This window comes from Sceloporus undulatus, chromosome 3 (assembly GCF_019175285.1).
Source record: "Sceloporus undulatus isolate JIND9_A2432 ecotype Alabama chromosome 3, SceUnd_v1.1, whole genome shotgun sequence".
NCBI lineage: Eukaryota > Metazoa > Chordata > Lepidosauria > Squamata > Phrynosomatidae > Sceloporus > Sceloporus undulatus.
This window is the reverse complement of record NC_056524.1, coordinates 261129744-261145811: the sequence shown is the minus strand read 5'-3', so window position 1 is coordinate 261145811 and position 16068 is coordinate 261129744. Positions and strand designations below refer to the sequence as shown.

General features: G+C 42.2%; 1 protein-coding gene across 2 annotated transcripts in view; it reads left to right on the top strand.

The window, feature by feature from the left end:
• ZMAT3 (zinc finger matrin-type 3) overlaps nt 1-16068 on the top strand; it is a 40308-nt gene that overhangs the window by 12557 nt on the left and 11683 nt on the right. For both annotated transcript variants that reach the window (XM_042457934.1, XM_042457933.1), the window contains 2 exons: nt 10082-10248; nt 10388-10491. In XM_042457934.1, coding sequence (XP_042313868.1) covers nt 10082-10248; nt 10388-10491 — 271 coding nt within the window. The remainder of the gene's footprint in view (nt 1-10081; nt 10249-10387; nt 10492-16068) is intronic.

The window sequence follows — 16068 nt, the reverse complement described above, 5'->3', positions numbered from 1 at the left end:
ACTCGTGGATAGGTCAAAGGTAAAACTTGGAGGCTTCTTCAGTATGTGTGTGTATAGCAAGAGAGACTCTCATGGAGGCTTTTTGCTTCATTGTTTCAGCTTTTGTTTCAGCCAGACACATGGGTGGGAGATAGACTCTTAAACAATATGAGTCAATCACCCAGGACACTTTTTGCTTGGCTTCAGAGAGAAATAAACTCTGCTCCGAACCGCATGGGGAAATCTGAAAGAGCTGCTATCACATTTCCATAGTGACTAATAAATAAGTCGACCTGGGATTTTGGGGTCAATTTTTGGATATAAAGCTGTAGACGTATAAATGAGTATATATGGTAATAATAAAATAATAATAATTTTTTTATTTATATTTTCCTGCCTCTCCCTACGGATCGAGGCGGGATTACAGCCAGTATCAAGACAATGATACATCATAATTACAATCATTTAAAATCAGCTCATAAAATAACATATACCTAAGAAACACACCATTTATAAATACAATTTAAAAACGTCCTGAGGTAGATATATATTTGGGGTGATTTCCCTTATAGAGGGTCAGGGGGGTATGCTTTCTGGAAGAGATGGGGTTTCAGTGCCTTTTTAAAGGCATCTAGAGTGGAAATGAGTCGAATCTCTTCTGGGAGATTATTCCAAAGCGTTGGGGCCCTAGCTGTAAACGCTCTTTGGTGAGTGGCTATTAATCTCACTTTGGAATGTTCAAGTAGGAGCTTCCCAGTTGTTCTGAGAGTGCAGGGCAGATTGTGTAGGGAGAGGCATTCCCTCAAGTAACTTGGGCCCAAGCCATGTAGGGCTTTAAAGGTCATAACCAACACTTTGTATTGGGCTCGGAAGCTAATTGGCAGCCAGTGTAAAGATTTTAATACCGGTGTAATACTAGTCCCTGACACATTGGGCAGTGGTGGTAGGGAGGAGGCCTACCTTAGGATGGCTGAAGGAGCAACCCATAACTAGCGAACGATTTGCTTATACTAGTTGATGGATTGTTCCTGGCTGCAGAATTGCTTCTTCAGTCTTCCTAGAATGATCATTCACAGGAAATATCCACCTCTCAGACTCCCACATTGGATAGTTTAAGAAGTACTGCTGTAAACTACATTGCTTTTCTTTATAGAAAAGGGAATTATATAATAATAATAATATTAATAATAATAATATAGTGGAATATATAGTGGAAGTGAGAGAAAGCCTTTCCCCTTAAAACTTGACCAGGCTTGTGTGAGGAGATACAGTTTTTTCAGACAATCTGGTGCTGTTTAGGGTTTTATAGGTTGTAACCAGCACTTTCAAGTGTGCCAGGAAATGGACTGATAACCAGTAAAGCTTTTGCAACAAGAGTGTTCTGCAGTCCCTGTAAGCAACGCAAATGACTTAATCTGACATTGGTATGTAAAGAGATCTTGTAGCACCTTTGAGACTAACTGAAAGAAAGAAGTTGGCAGCATAATCTACTTCCTCTGAAGTCATGCTCATGCTGCCAACTTCTTTCTTTCAGTTAGTCTCAAAAGTGCTACAAGATATCTTTACATACTGCCTTGAAGACAATTTCATTGTCCAAAAGGTGGAAGAGGCAACAAGGGGGTCAGCTATTTTAGATCTGATCTTAACCAACAAGGATTACTTGATTAATGAAGTGCAAGTGGTGGGATCCTTAGGTGGAAGTGACCATGTTCTCCTGGAGTTTGTTATACAGTGGAAAGGAGAAGCCAGGCATAGTCAGACACACATTCTAGACTTTAGGAAAGCTGATTTCAGTAAACTTAGAGGAATACTGGGGGTGATCCCATGGTCAGGAATACTAAAAGAAAAGGGCATTCAGGACGGATGGGACTTTCTCAAAAGGGAGATACTGAAGGCACAAATTAAAACAGTTCCAGTGAGGAAGAAAAATGGGAGATGTCGCAAGAACCCAGGATGGATGACCAAGGAACTTTAAACTCAGCTAAATTTTAAATGGAACATGTATAAAAAATGGAAAAATTGGGAAATCACCAAATACGAATTCAAACAAATAGCTAGCATGTGTAGAGATAAGGTCAGAAAAGCTAAAGCACATAATGAACTCAGGCTTGCTAGAGAGGTTAAGAACAACAAAAAGGGCTTGTATGGATATGTCCGCAGCAAAAGGAAGAAGAAGAAAACAGTAGGGCCACTGCGTGGAGAAGATGGCAAAATGCTAACAGAAGACAGAGAAAAGGCAGAATTACTCAACACTTTCTTTGCCTCAGTCTTCTCAGAAAAGGAAAAGGGAGCTCAACCTGAGGATAATGGAGCAGAGGATAGAATAGGGAAATTTCAGCACAGAATAAGCAAAGAGATAGTACAGGAATATCTTGTTAATCTAAATGAATTTAAGTCTCCAGGACCAGATGAACTACATCCAAGGGTATTAAAAGAACTGGCAAACGTAATATCGTAGCCATTGGCAATAATCTCTGAGAACTCCTGGAGAACAGAAGAAGTCCCAGTAGACTGGAGGAGGGCAAACATTGTCCCCATCTTCAAAAAGGGGAAAAAAGAGGATCCCAACAATTATCGTCCAGTTAGTCTGACATCAATACCAGGAAAGATACTGGAGCAGATCATTAAACAGAGAGTCTGTGAACATCTAGAAAGCAATGGCACAATCACAAAAAGTCAACATGGGTTTCAGAGAAAGAAGTCATGCCAGACAAATCTTATCTCATTCTTTGATAAAATTACCAGCTTGTTGGATGAAGGGAATGCTGTGGATATAATATATCTTGATTTCAGTAAGGCCTTTGACAAAGTTCCCCATGATATTCTTGCAAACAAGCTTGTAAATTCTTTTTGATAATTATTGATTTGAATGTAATAATCAGTGTTAGGCTATTGTCATTATTGAATTGCTACAATATTACTGTTATTGTTGTTGTTATGTTTTTTGCTATGTATTGCTATGTTATATTTCTTTATTATCTTATGTGTATTGTTATTGTTTATTGCTATTGCTCTGTATTTCCCTACTGTTGTAATTAAGCACCCGGATTCCTAGTGATTGGGCGGGGTATAAATACATTATATTATTATTATTATTATTATTATTGTAAAATGTGGGATAGACAAGGTAACTGTTACATGGATTCGTAATTGGTTGACGGGACAAACCCAAAGGGTGCTCAACGATGGCTCCTTTTCATCCTGGAGAGAAGTGACCAGTGGGGTCCCACAGGGCTCTGTCCTGGGACCAGTGTTATTAAACATCTTTATCAATGACTTGGATGACAGAATTGGGAGCATACTTATCAAATTTGCAGATGACACCAAATTAGGAGGAATAGTTAATACTTCAGAGGACAGGATCAAAATTCAAAATGACCTGAATAGACTGGAAAGCTGGGCCACAGCTAACAAAATGAACTTCAGCAGGGAGAAATGTAAGGTACTGCACTTAGGGCGGAAAAATGAACTGCACAGATATAGGATGGGGGACACCTGGCTGAATGAAACTACATGTGAAAGGGATCTAGGAGTCCAAGTAGACCACAAGTTGAACATGAGTCAACAGTGGGATGCGGCAGCTAAGAAGGCCAATGCGATTCTAGGCTGCATCAATAGAAGTATAGTGTCAAGATCAAGGGAAGTAATAGTGCCACTATATTCTGCTTTGGTCAGGCCTCACCTGGAATATTGCGTCCAGTGCTGGGCGCCACAATTCAAAAAGGACATTGAGAAACTGGAGTGTGTCCAAAGGAGGGCGACTAAAATGGTGAAGGGTCTGTAAACTATGCCCTATGAGGAACGACTTAGGGAGCTGGGGATGTTTAGCCTGGAGAAAAGAAGGTTAAGAGGTGATATGATAGCCCTGTTTAAATATTTGAAAGGATGTCATATTGAGGAGGGAGCAAGCTTGTTTTCTGCTGCTCCAGAGACTAGGACCTGGAGCAATGGATGCAAGCTCCAGGAAAAGAGATTCCACCTCAACATTAGGAGGAACTTCCTGACAGTAAGGGCTGTTCAACAGTGGAACACACTCCTTCCTTGGAGATTGTAATGGAGTCTCCTTCCTTGGAGGTCTTTAAGCAGAGGCTGGATGGCCATCTGTCGGGGATGCTTTGATTTGGATTTCCTGCATGGCAGGGGGTTGGACTGGATGGCCCTTGTGGTCTCTTCCAACTCTATTATTCTATGATTCTATGATTCTACAGACTAGCATGGCTATATCTTTGAAATTTATCTGACATTAGATTAGAGTGCTCTGTTTTATTCTGCAAAAGACTAACATGGCTACTTTGAAAATGGACACATGCAAAATACTTGAGTAGGTTGACTTGAGAGTATGCAGTTGGGGCTGCTATTTCCTCTGCAGCTCTGCATACTTCAAGGTGCAATATCTGAGCCCATCTGAGCTACAGGTTCAAAGTGGCTATGGGGATGAGGAATGAATTTCCTGGGCAATATTTATATTTTGCAAAGAAGTGCTGGGTAACCTAGGTTGTCAGATATTCTGCAGTCTGTTGAGCTGCAAACAGTGTGTGTGTATCATCAAGTCTTTCTGAGGGTTCACCCAAAGTCCCAACTTATAAAAAATATTTTCCTTTTCATTTCAATGGATGTGGAAGCTCGGTTTCCCAAGGCATGCTTGAATGGAGTTTGTCTTCCTATGTGGGAGCCTGCTCACATAAAGGTTCTGTATGGGTTGGGGTGTAAAAACGGGCTTTCTGGATTGCCTGACTTTTAATTAAATCGATGAAGAAAAATAGGCAGGAACTGAATCTTTACTTTATGATGTGAAATGATGAATCTGCATGTTTCTCTACACTAACTGAAAGCAGCCAGTGATGAAGGAATGGGAAACTTTGCAAAACAGTGGTATCGCATGGAGGAAATGATTCTTCAAGGCCTAGCCATTCTGGCAGATATATTATATTATATTATATTATATTATATTATACTATTCCACCTTTCTCCTAGAAGGGGACCCGAGGTGGTTCACCGATAAAAACTTTAAAAAAAAACAGCTTTACAATAAAAATGTAAAACAATTAAAATTATCTCAAACCAGTATAAAAATGTATAGAAGTTAAAAAGCATAACTAAAACATATACCCCATATAAAAGCCACCCTGGTATGGTTATATATTAAAATATGGGAGGGGATTTCACTCCCACAGCACTGAGGCAGGCCACACTCTTCTATTTCTGGCCTCAAGGTGGTTAAAAGTAGTACAGTCATCCCTTCATATCACTGGGCTAGCCATCCATGGATTGGAGCATCTATGGATGACCTCAGCTCATCATCATCAATGGTGGCACGCACACACAGTTTTGTTAACACATGTACATCTGTTGACACTAATGAAACCTGAGGCCCCACATTTTTTATATCCATGAGAGGGTTTGGAACCGAATCTCTGCTGATATGAAGGGCCTGCTGTATACTGGCTCCTTGGTATAAACTTGGTTCCAGTACCTCCTGTAGATACCCAAATCCATGGATGCTCAAGTTGCATTATATACAGTGGGGTAATAAATGGTGTCTCTCATATAAAATGGCAAAATAAAGGTTTGCTTTTCATATTTTTTTTGCAGGGCAAGGGGAGCATATTTTCAAGCCATGGATGGTGTATCCAGAAGTGACTGGAAGTCTACTTCAGTTCACTTAAAGCTTCTGATGCTGTTTTGTTTTTGGATTTTGGGGTGGTCAACTCAGGGTGTGTTGGGAGGCAAATTGCTATACTAGAAGTCATAATTTACTGTTTGGAGTAATTTATTTCCTGGAAAAATGTTTGGGTGATCTGTGGGATTGAGGAAAACATAAAAATGGGTTGAGACCACACTTTTCTCCCTCTAGGATGAGGGAGGACAGCATGATAGAGATTTCATTTTTGGTGCATCCTTGTGTCACAGACCACAAAATTCTAGTCTCAAGTACTTGGGGAAGAAAAGGATATAGACCTCTCATTACTTTAACTAAAACCATAGTTTTCAAGCTTTAGCCTTCCAGACATTTTGTATTTCAACTCCTAGAATCCCTGGAATTAGCAATCCTGTTTGGGGCTTCTGGGAACTGGTCCAAAATATCTGGGGCCACTGATCTAAAAGAATGTACTTTGGGTGTGAATTTTTTTTGGAAAAATGCAGTTATAGCTATGTTGACCTTTAAGTAAAATCCAAAACACACATTGATGAGTCCTTTCTTAGCCCAAGAAAAACACATGCATAAAAATAACATGCCAGCTTTCATAGCTCACTGGGGAAGAGAAGTAATATTAAAGTCACAGACTTCAGGTCTACATTTTGTTTGTTTTGATGTTATGGGGAAAAGTGTATGAACAGACAAAAAGCCTGCAGATCCTACCTCCCCACTCCCAAAAGAGGCAGAGAAGTGACAGGAACAAAGTAAACCCCTCCACCTCAAAGGCAATAGCATTTCTTTTTTCCAAGCAACCATGAAATATCTTCTTTTGAGAACTGAGAACTGTCAGATCTGGAGGAAAATGCTAGTTTTGTGAGAGTTGAGTGTGCCACTAAGGCCAATCTCGTCTGGAGAATAAAGTTTCTCAATAAGATGATGAACAGTTACGGTAACTGTCTTCAGGTTAGGGTTTCCCTGCTTTACAGATTTTTTTTTTTGATCTCCTAATTTAATAAAGGGATCTCCAATGTGTATCTTGGATTTTGAAAATTGGAGTAATGGATGAGGTCAGCCACTTGGGGGAGACAATTTCTTCTATACCTGTATATGCATATAAAATGTTTAAACCCTTTGATGTCTCTGACATTTTCTTGTCTGTAAGGATCGAACAGCTGCCAAGCCAAATCAGTCCTTTATATTATCTTGATATATAGTGTGCATACGTATATGTGCCTTCAAGTTTTGACCCTTGAATTTCATGGGGCTTTCTTAGTCAAGTATTTCTCAGAGGTGGTTTGCCATTGCTTTCCTTTGAAATATAACTTACAGCACCTGGTATTCCTTTGCGGTCTCCCATCCAAATAATAATCAGGACTAACTCTACTTAGTTTCCAAGATAAGACAGAATCTAGTGCTTTTGGCATATATATGCCGTTCTGATATATTATAGTTGTTGGTATGTTCATGAGAGCCAGTATGATGTAGTGATTTGAGCATTGGACTATTACTCTGGAGATCAGGGTTTGATTCCCTGCTCTTGGGCGAATCACACACTCTTAGCCCCAGAAAACCCCATGATAGAGCCTTAGTGTCAAAAACATTTGAAAGCATACAACCACCACCACCACAACAACAATGAATATACCAGAATTATTTATTTACTTAATTCTATCCTGCCTTTCCCATGGCCTGGGATGCAAGACAACTTACCACAAGGCTGAAACAAGATAGACCTAAACATCTGATTACTAAAACCTTAAAACACAGTTGAACTAGCTATCATATTAAAATTTCATTAATATTTAAAAAGTACGAAATAATTTAAAAGCATAACACCAAAGAAAGAAAGAAAAAAGAGAGTCAGTATGGTAGTGTTTTGAGCTTTGGACTATGACTCTGGAGACTAGAGTATGAATCCCTGTACAGAATTGGCCATAGAAACCCACTGGGTGACTTTGTGCAAGTCACACTCTCTTAACCTCAGAGGAAGGCAAATCTTGCCAAGAAATTTCTGTGATGGTTCACCTTAGGGTCACCATAAGTAGGAAACAACTTGAAGGCACACAAAAACAACAGAGATAACAATATGCCTCCCCCGTAGGAAGACTCCTCTGCACAAGCAATTAATCATGGCATGTCTGTTTAAACAGGTCCTTTCCTGCCAGCAGAAGGAGAGCAGAGAGGAAGGCAGCCTAGTTTCTGTGGGGAAAAAATACTGAAGCTACCATGTCCTCAGCAGATAGGCCTATGATAATGCTGGGACTGAGGAAAAGCCCTCCCTGAGGATTTTAAGATTTGGGCAGGTTCATATAGGGAGAGGTTCTTTAAATATGGCTTTTTTGGCTGGTGGGATGCCATGTTGTTGTTGTTGCTGTTGCTGTTGCTGTTGCTGCACTGGCTAGAATTCATCAAGAAAATTCATTATGGCAGTCCCATTGTAAGGACAGAAATCCCTCCTTACTCTGCTTTTATATGGGTTATTTTTGTACTGGACAGTGATCTCTGGTTCGAGTTCTAACGGCTTTGTTGCAACATAGCCACATTCAGTTTGTTTGTCTGTTTAAGGTGCGGCAGAATACTTTACATGCTGCATACATTATCATATATATTAAGGTTTACAAAGTGTACAGCTCTATGAAGAGCTAGATTCTGATGTCCCAGTGAATGTAGGCTACAATACATGGGAACGTGTATCTATGTTCCGGTCTCTTAGATGTGTGTATCTGTCAACTTGTGTGTGTGTGTGTGTGTGTGTGTATGTCTGTACATTGTTTTTTTGTTTTTGCTTTGGTTGTTAATTGCTTGGCTTTGACTTGTGGTGACCTTTATGAATGAGAAACCTCCAGGAGCCCTGGTCATCAGCTGCCCTGCTTAGGTCCTGTAATCTTAGTACTGTGACTTCATTGATTGAGTCTATCCTTTGTGATGTGGTTTTCTTCTTTTCCTATTGCCTTCAACTTTACCAGATAGCAATATCCAAATTGCAATAGCTTCAGTTTAGTATTTTTGTGTTCAGGGAGTGCTCAGGCTTGTTTTGTACTTGGACCTATTAATATGTATTTTTGTCAATTTATGGTGTGGGTAGAACTCTCCTCCATCACCAAATCTGAAATAATCCAGTTCTCTTCCTGTCAGATTTCTTCACTATCCACTTTTCACATCAGTATATAGGAATCAAAAATACTCTAGTGGGGACCATCCTGATGTTGATTTTGAATTTTGTATCTTTGAATTTGGAAATCTTATTTGATCCCTTCATAGATGCCCTTTCAAGCCCAAGTGTACTTGCCAAATACACACACACACACACACATTACCTAGTCTCCCGGAGACAGTAGAGTCGTTCTTCTCCATTGTCACCTGAAAAGTTGTTAAACAGTGTTAACAACTGTAATGGGACATGCCAGTTTTTTTGGCAAACTGGGATATCATGAAACAGAGGGCCCATTCCCACTGAAGGAATAACTTGTGTCCTGATTTGGGTCTGCCCTGCTATTGTAATCGATTCCAAAAGGCCCCGGACCCTTTCTCTCCCCTCCCCTCCCCTCCCCTCCTCCCTTCCTTCCTTCCTCCCTTCCTTCCTTCCTTCCTTCCTTCCTTCCTTCCTTCCTTCCTTCCTTCCCCATCCCTTCCCCCTTCTTTTTCTTCTCCCATCCTACCTTCTTCTTCTTCCTACTTCCTCCGCCGGGCACCCGCCACTTCCCTGGGACTAGTGAGGCTGCCGGCGCTGCTGCTGCTGCACTGCCACCGCTTGCCCCGTGCTGGCCGGTGTGAAGCGCTGGCAGCCCCACCAGCCCCGGGAAAGTGGTGGGTGCCCGGCGGAGGAAGTAGGAAGAAGAAGAAGGTAGGATGGGAAAAGAAGAAGAAGGGGGAGGGATGTAGAAGAAATGAAGGAAAGAAGAGAGAAAGAAAGAAAGAAAGAAAGAAAGAAAGAAGGGGAGGGGAGGGGAGGGGAAGGGAGGGAGGGAAAGAAGAGAGAACGGGACAGAAGCACTGGTGATAGGAAGAAAGGGAGCTGGGAAAAGGAGAAGAATCAATCCCAATCTGACGTTTCCACATGTTGGATGTGGGTTGGAATCGATTCTTACCAAAAAGAGTGTAAAATAATTGCTAACAAAATACCCCGGCTTTTTTGCGTTTACCCCACTTTTTCCCCACTGGAATCGATCAGATGAGGATCTGAATCGATTTTCACTGGGAACTGTGGCCTTTTAACTCGAGTTTGGATTCGAGGCTTTAGGTAGTGGGAATGGGCCCAGAAGTGACATAACTCTAGCTGTCAGTATGTTGGGCCCTATCAAGGTGGGGTGGGATACTGGAATTATTTGGGAGTTCATTAGATAACAAGAAGTGCATATTAAACCTTACTGCTAAGTCAAACCACAATGGCAAACCTTCAGTACTTTAGAATTGTTATTGCAAATTCTGATGCATGAGGATTAATATCTTGTTCTTTCTGTCTAGGGGACTTTCTCAAAACAAGGAGGGCGTGTGATTTTGGCCACAGAGAATGACTACTGTAAACTGTGTGATGCATCCTTTAGTTCACCAGCTGTGGCCCAGGCTCACTACCAAGGGAAGAATCATGCCAAGAGGCTGCGTCTGGCTGAAGCGCAGAACAACTCATTCTCGTAGGTATTGCTGAACTTTCTTGAGTGTAATTGGTTTGTGATTCCTGTAACTTCTGCTATACCTTCCCCCATCCCATGTAACACATATCTCTTCCTTGATGCCCTTCCCAATTCTGTTGTTCAATCTCTTCTTTATCAGGGAGCTATCGGAAACTGTGGGCAAAAGAAGGGTTCGGAAAGAAGGGAATGAATACAAGATGATGCAGAACAGAAGAAATGTATATGCTGCCCAGAATAACACAGGTACTTTCCATGCTTGCTTCCTATTATTTGTGGTATTTTATCCGCAACTCTAACAACAGAGCTTGTTTTGCATATCAAGGAGTGCATCTGTACTACATGGGTTATAGCAGTTTGGTACCACTTTAACTTTCATGGCTCTATCGTATGGAATTCTGGGATCTGTAGTTTAGCGCATTACTTAAGATTCTCTGCTAGAGACCTTCAGTGCACTCCACTGAGTTGTGGCATTAAAGCTCCCTAGCACATAATTCCTGTTCCCTTATCTGTTGGAGTTCCCCAGGGCTCTATTCTGGGTCCCCTTCTGTTTTCTCTCTACACACTGTCCTTAGGTAAACTCATTAGCTCTTTTGGTTTTTCCTGCCATCTGTATGCTGATGACACCCAGCTGTATCTTTCCACCCCTGACCTTTCTCCAAGACTTGAACAGCAAGTTTTGTCTTGTCTCACGGCTGTCTTGCAGTGGATGCGCCATCGGCGTTTGAAGCTCATCATGTCGAGAGACGGAGCTTCTTGTCTTTCCTCCTAAGTCCACCCTTCAAAACTCCTCTTCTGTCTCTGTGGACAACATTTCTATTCAACCAGTCCAGCAAGCCCGTAGTCTTGGTTTTATCTTTGATTCTTCTCTGTCGTGTATCTCTCAGATCCAGACCACAGCCAAGGCTTGTAGGTTCTTTTTATACAATATTGCCAAAATCCGACCATATCTCTCCGCCTCTACTGCCAAGATCCTGGTCCATGCCCTAGTGATCTCACGACTTGATTACTGTAACATCCTCCTGGCTGGGCTTCCTCTTTCTCACCTCCGTCCTTTAATTTCTGTCCAGCATTCAGCTGCACGCATTATCACCTCTGCCCACCGCTCTGACCATATCTCTCCTTTGTTGGCATCCCTTCACTGGCTCCCTCTCCCTTTCCGTATTCAGTATACGTTTCTGCTGTCGACATTTAAAGCCCTCCATGGATTGGCCCCTCCTTATTTATCTGACCTTCTTTCTCCTTACCTTCCCACTTGGGCCCTCCGTTCTGGTAGTCAGGGTCAGCTGTCCCAGCCCAGGATTTCCTCTGCCCCATCTTGGATTCACCCCTTCTCACTTGCTGCCCCTCACTCTTGGAACCTTCTTCCCCCATGAGCAAGGGCCATCACTTCTTTAACCAGCTTCAAAACGGAGTTGAAGACCATCCTGTTCAGAGAAGCATTCCCAGGCATTGCATGATTGTCACTTGCTATTTGATGTTCTTTTTTGTTGCCTGTTTTATTGAACCATTTCCTGTATTGCTATGTATTTTTATATGTATTATCCTATTATTTCTTAGATTGTACACCATAGGCAGGTTTACTCTTTTATATTTATTGTTTTTATGTACAGTGCTGTGCAAATCTACAGCGCTATATAAATAATAATAATAATAATTCTAAGTATATCATCAAACTGCTGTAACTGTGTGGTTATTCTTGAACATGATCTTTGAATGTGGTAACATCCAGTTATCCCTGAATGCGTGATTCTCCACCTCCAGAATCACTGTAGTTGTCAGATCTGTGGGAGCCTGGGACACATCCGGTTGACATGCTTCCTAATATGTGTCAAAAGCACTTCCTAAACAGTTTCAGTGTGGAATAGTGTGAGAATATCAGACTAGGACTATGGAGAACAAATTTCAAATCCTAAAGCATTAATCTTACACGGTTACCCTAAAGTAGTCACAGTCTCTCAGTTTACCTACCTCATAGAATTGTTTGGAGGTTAAACCCCCCAGGGATGGGGAGCATCAAATTCTTTGAAAGGCAGAATATAAGTTCAGCAGATAAAATTTAAGGCAGCTTTTTCTCATAAGGTTAGAATCAAATGGGTTTTAAAAGATAAGGAAATGACAAACTAGGAAAGACAGTGAAGGCAGACTTTAAAATAATGGTTAAGGCCCACCATGGCACTACTTTTCTGTGATGGTGGGATTGTGTGCTCCAGTGAGACAAGAGGCTAGGACTTTCATTCATAGGATCACCATTATGTTGAATCTGACTTGATAGCAAATACCAATAATAATAATAATAACAATAATAATAATAATATTTGGATTTCCACTTCTCCCTGCGGATCGAGGCGGGATTACAACCTGATAAAATACACACAATAGTACAATCAGTAAAATACAAACAACAATAATTCAGATAAAAAGCTAAACCGTATCATAATACAGTGATAATTAACAATAAAATTGCTCAGTAATCATAATCAGAGGGGTGGAGCATAAGAGTGGATGGTTGTTCTATACCAGGTCAGATGGATACACCCGCTGGAAGAGATTCATAGGGTGAGAGCACTGCTTGGAAAAAAGGCAGACAGTGCCATTGAAAAGTAATAGGTGAGTTTCAGGTAAACTAATGACCTTCTCTCCAAGGCCAAATGCAGTGATACACTTCTCACTATGGTCTCCAGATAGCTCATATGCAGACAACACCTTTGTACATTTATTTATTTAATTTAATGAATTTATATTGCTCCTTTCTCCCAGGATGAGATCCAAGGTAGCACAGAATCCATATGCAAGTCAATTTCATCTCTGTGTATGAGAGACAGATGATGCAGTTCAGGCTATGAGGTCGGTTTTATCCACATATTTATTTATATAGCACTATCGATGAATATGCTTTAAATGTACATGCTGTATATGTTGTGTGCAAGCTCTAGGTGTATCATCTAGCAGACACATAGGAAAATCAAGTACTCCCAGTAGGCCAGACGGCACCGTTTTAGTTCTATGCTGCATAATTCACAATCTCTATTTGGGGAAGGCAAATAGAGGACAAGAAGACACTTCAACTGCTTAAAAATCTAAGTGGATAGAGATGTTATGTCAGAAGGCAGAATGTTCCAAAGATAAAGAAAGGCAAGAGAGCAAAGATGGGTTGAATTAGATTTTAGGTCTGACAAGAAGTAGTGCCCCCTTGCCTTAGAAGGTGTACGGGGTCTTTGGGCACAAAAATAATTTTTATTTTTTTTGCAGTGTAGGTACAACAGGGTGAGTGAGCAGCTCTCCAAGGTCTCCAGGGAAGAGGGGCTAATGGAGCCTTCTAGCTTTTCATAGTTGCCCAGTTCCTGCTGTATATAAAAAGTGAAATTGTGAGGGAGAAGGCCATGCTTAGTTCTATATACAGGTATTTTTTATTTTTGCATGAATGGATGGGAGTCCCTAGCTGCAGGCGGAAGACCAACCGCATGCTGTACAACATGAGGGGTCTATAGTTTCCTGCATTTTTAAGCAGACTTAAAAGCAGCTATGGAGATATGGGATAACTTTTATCATGGTTGTGATGGTGGAGAAATAGTTTAAAAAAACACCTTTCCAGAGTCAAATCCAGTGCAATATGGATATTAGTATTCTGTTAGCCTTTGTGGCTAATAGCAAAGGAACAAGTCTTATTTGGGAAAATGTTTACTCCATCCCACCAGAGTTGTGGCTCCAGTTCTTCCATGGTTGCACTCTTCTGCATTTTTTTCTTAAATTGGGGGATTGCTCATTTTAAACTGGGGGATCTGATCAAGGCAAATCCCATTTCGTTCTTGCTGGTCCACTTGCATGTTAGTGGGCTGCCCTTGGCTAGAGACAAAGGCCCGTTACAGACCGCCCAAAAGGGGTGGTCTTGGGCCGCTGCCGCTTGCAGCGCGGAGGAGCCGCAGCAGCCAAACCGTGTGACTCCTCCGCGCTGCAAAAAAGGAGTGCAGAAATCGCACTCCTTCCGGCAACCCGGAAGAGCCGCCGCAAGTGCCAAAGCGTGCACTCGCAATGGCTCTTCCGGGTTTAGACGTCCGGACGCTGTGCGTCCGTTACGTCAAGATGGCCGCGCCCATCTGTATAGGGCGCCGCCATCTTGCCGTACGGAATACGTGCGAGGGGCAAGGCGCGTCCGGAAACGCCGCCCCTCGCGCGTATTCCTGGCGCAACGACGGCGCTGCTTAGGCCCGTCTGTAAGGCGCCTAATTCAGTAGCAGCTGAGGTTGGCTGGGAAGCTGCAACTTGAATTTTCTTCTTTGCTCTGGAACAATGCTAGATCAGGTACAGGTCAGGGAACTGTGAGAAATCATCAAACAACAGCTTGCTAGACCCAGTCTCTCAGGGTAGCAGCTATTGTTGGAGTCTTGTATTGGTTTTGTAGTTAATTTTGTGGCTTATCTGAAGTTTTTGGCCTGAGGTTATGAAGCTTAAAGAATTCAGGAAGTGTTTTTATTTTTGGTAGAAAATTAGCATTGAAAGCACTACAGATTTCTTTTTCTTTTTTGGGTGTGTGTGTGTTTGATTTTTGTTGTTGCTGTTGACCTCTGCTTTCCTGCCTTCATTCACTCAGTATCCAAAATATCTTTGGTTCCTCACCTCACATCTTCACTTACCATCTGCCCTTCTCTGCCACTGCTTCAAGTGGGGACAATTTTCTGCTCTGTTTCCTTGGCTTGAGTTCAGGTCATTTGACTCCTGCTGAACTGCTTCTGAATCCTCTTTGCATGGTTGTTGCTCAGAATGGCAGACAGATTAGCCGCTGTCCAACACCATCTGTTGTGGGAATCCTGATTTTCTTTTTCCCTGGCATTTGAGATGCTGAATATGAGGCAATTCAGTGGACAAACAATCTGTTTCCTTGTTTTTGAATGGTTCAAGACATGCTTTGATTTGCTTGAAAAGTAACCTAAATATCTTCAGAAAACTTTGTTCCCTCTTTCTTTAACTTTCTTCCCCAAATAGAGATTGTGAATTATGCTCTGCTGCTGCTGCTGCTGCTTCTTCTTCTTCTTCTTCTTCTTCTTCTTCTTCTTCTTCTTCTTCTTCTTGGATTTACTTCGTGAACAAAGATTCAGGAATGACTCATCCGTGCTCTCTACAAGCACGTTGATGATGTTGGATGTATCATTCGAGCCTGCACAATAGATTTTTCTGGTGGAGCGTAGCGTGCACAGAACTGGCCTCACCCTTTAAACCAGAGGTTCATCTGCTGAGGCCTTGACAAGCATGGACAGTGGCAGCGAGGTCCTCAGGTCGTAGGTTTGATTAGAGTTTCCTTCTCTTAGATGGTTGACCTTACAGGGTTAGATGAGCACCATCTGCCTGGGTTTGGGATTAGAGTTTTCCTTCTCCTAGGATGGTTGCCATAAGACTAGAGAGCCCATCCTGCCCTTTGGCGCTCTTGGTCAGACCCTTTGGTTGTGACCTGTCTGGCATGGGAGGCCCTACTGGTGGCTGTTATACCACTGCCAGCATAGCTCACAACTTCATTAGGGTATGCAAGCCTCTCCCCCACACAGTCAGAGCATAGCTGGAGGGGAATAGGAGGCCGGAAGATGACAGTTAAGGAGGGAGGAGCCTCTTTCTTCAGGCTATCCCTGGTGGAGCTGGGCCTGCCTGATCACTCCCTCTCAGGTCGGAAGATGACAGTTAAGGAGGGAGGAGCCTCTTTCTTCAGGCTAGCCCTGGTGGAGCTGGGCCTGCCTGATCACTCCCTCTCAGGCCAGAAGATGACAGTTAAGGAGGGAGGAGTCTCTTTCTTCAGGCTAGCCCTGGTGGAGCTGGGCCTGCCTGATCACTCCC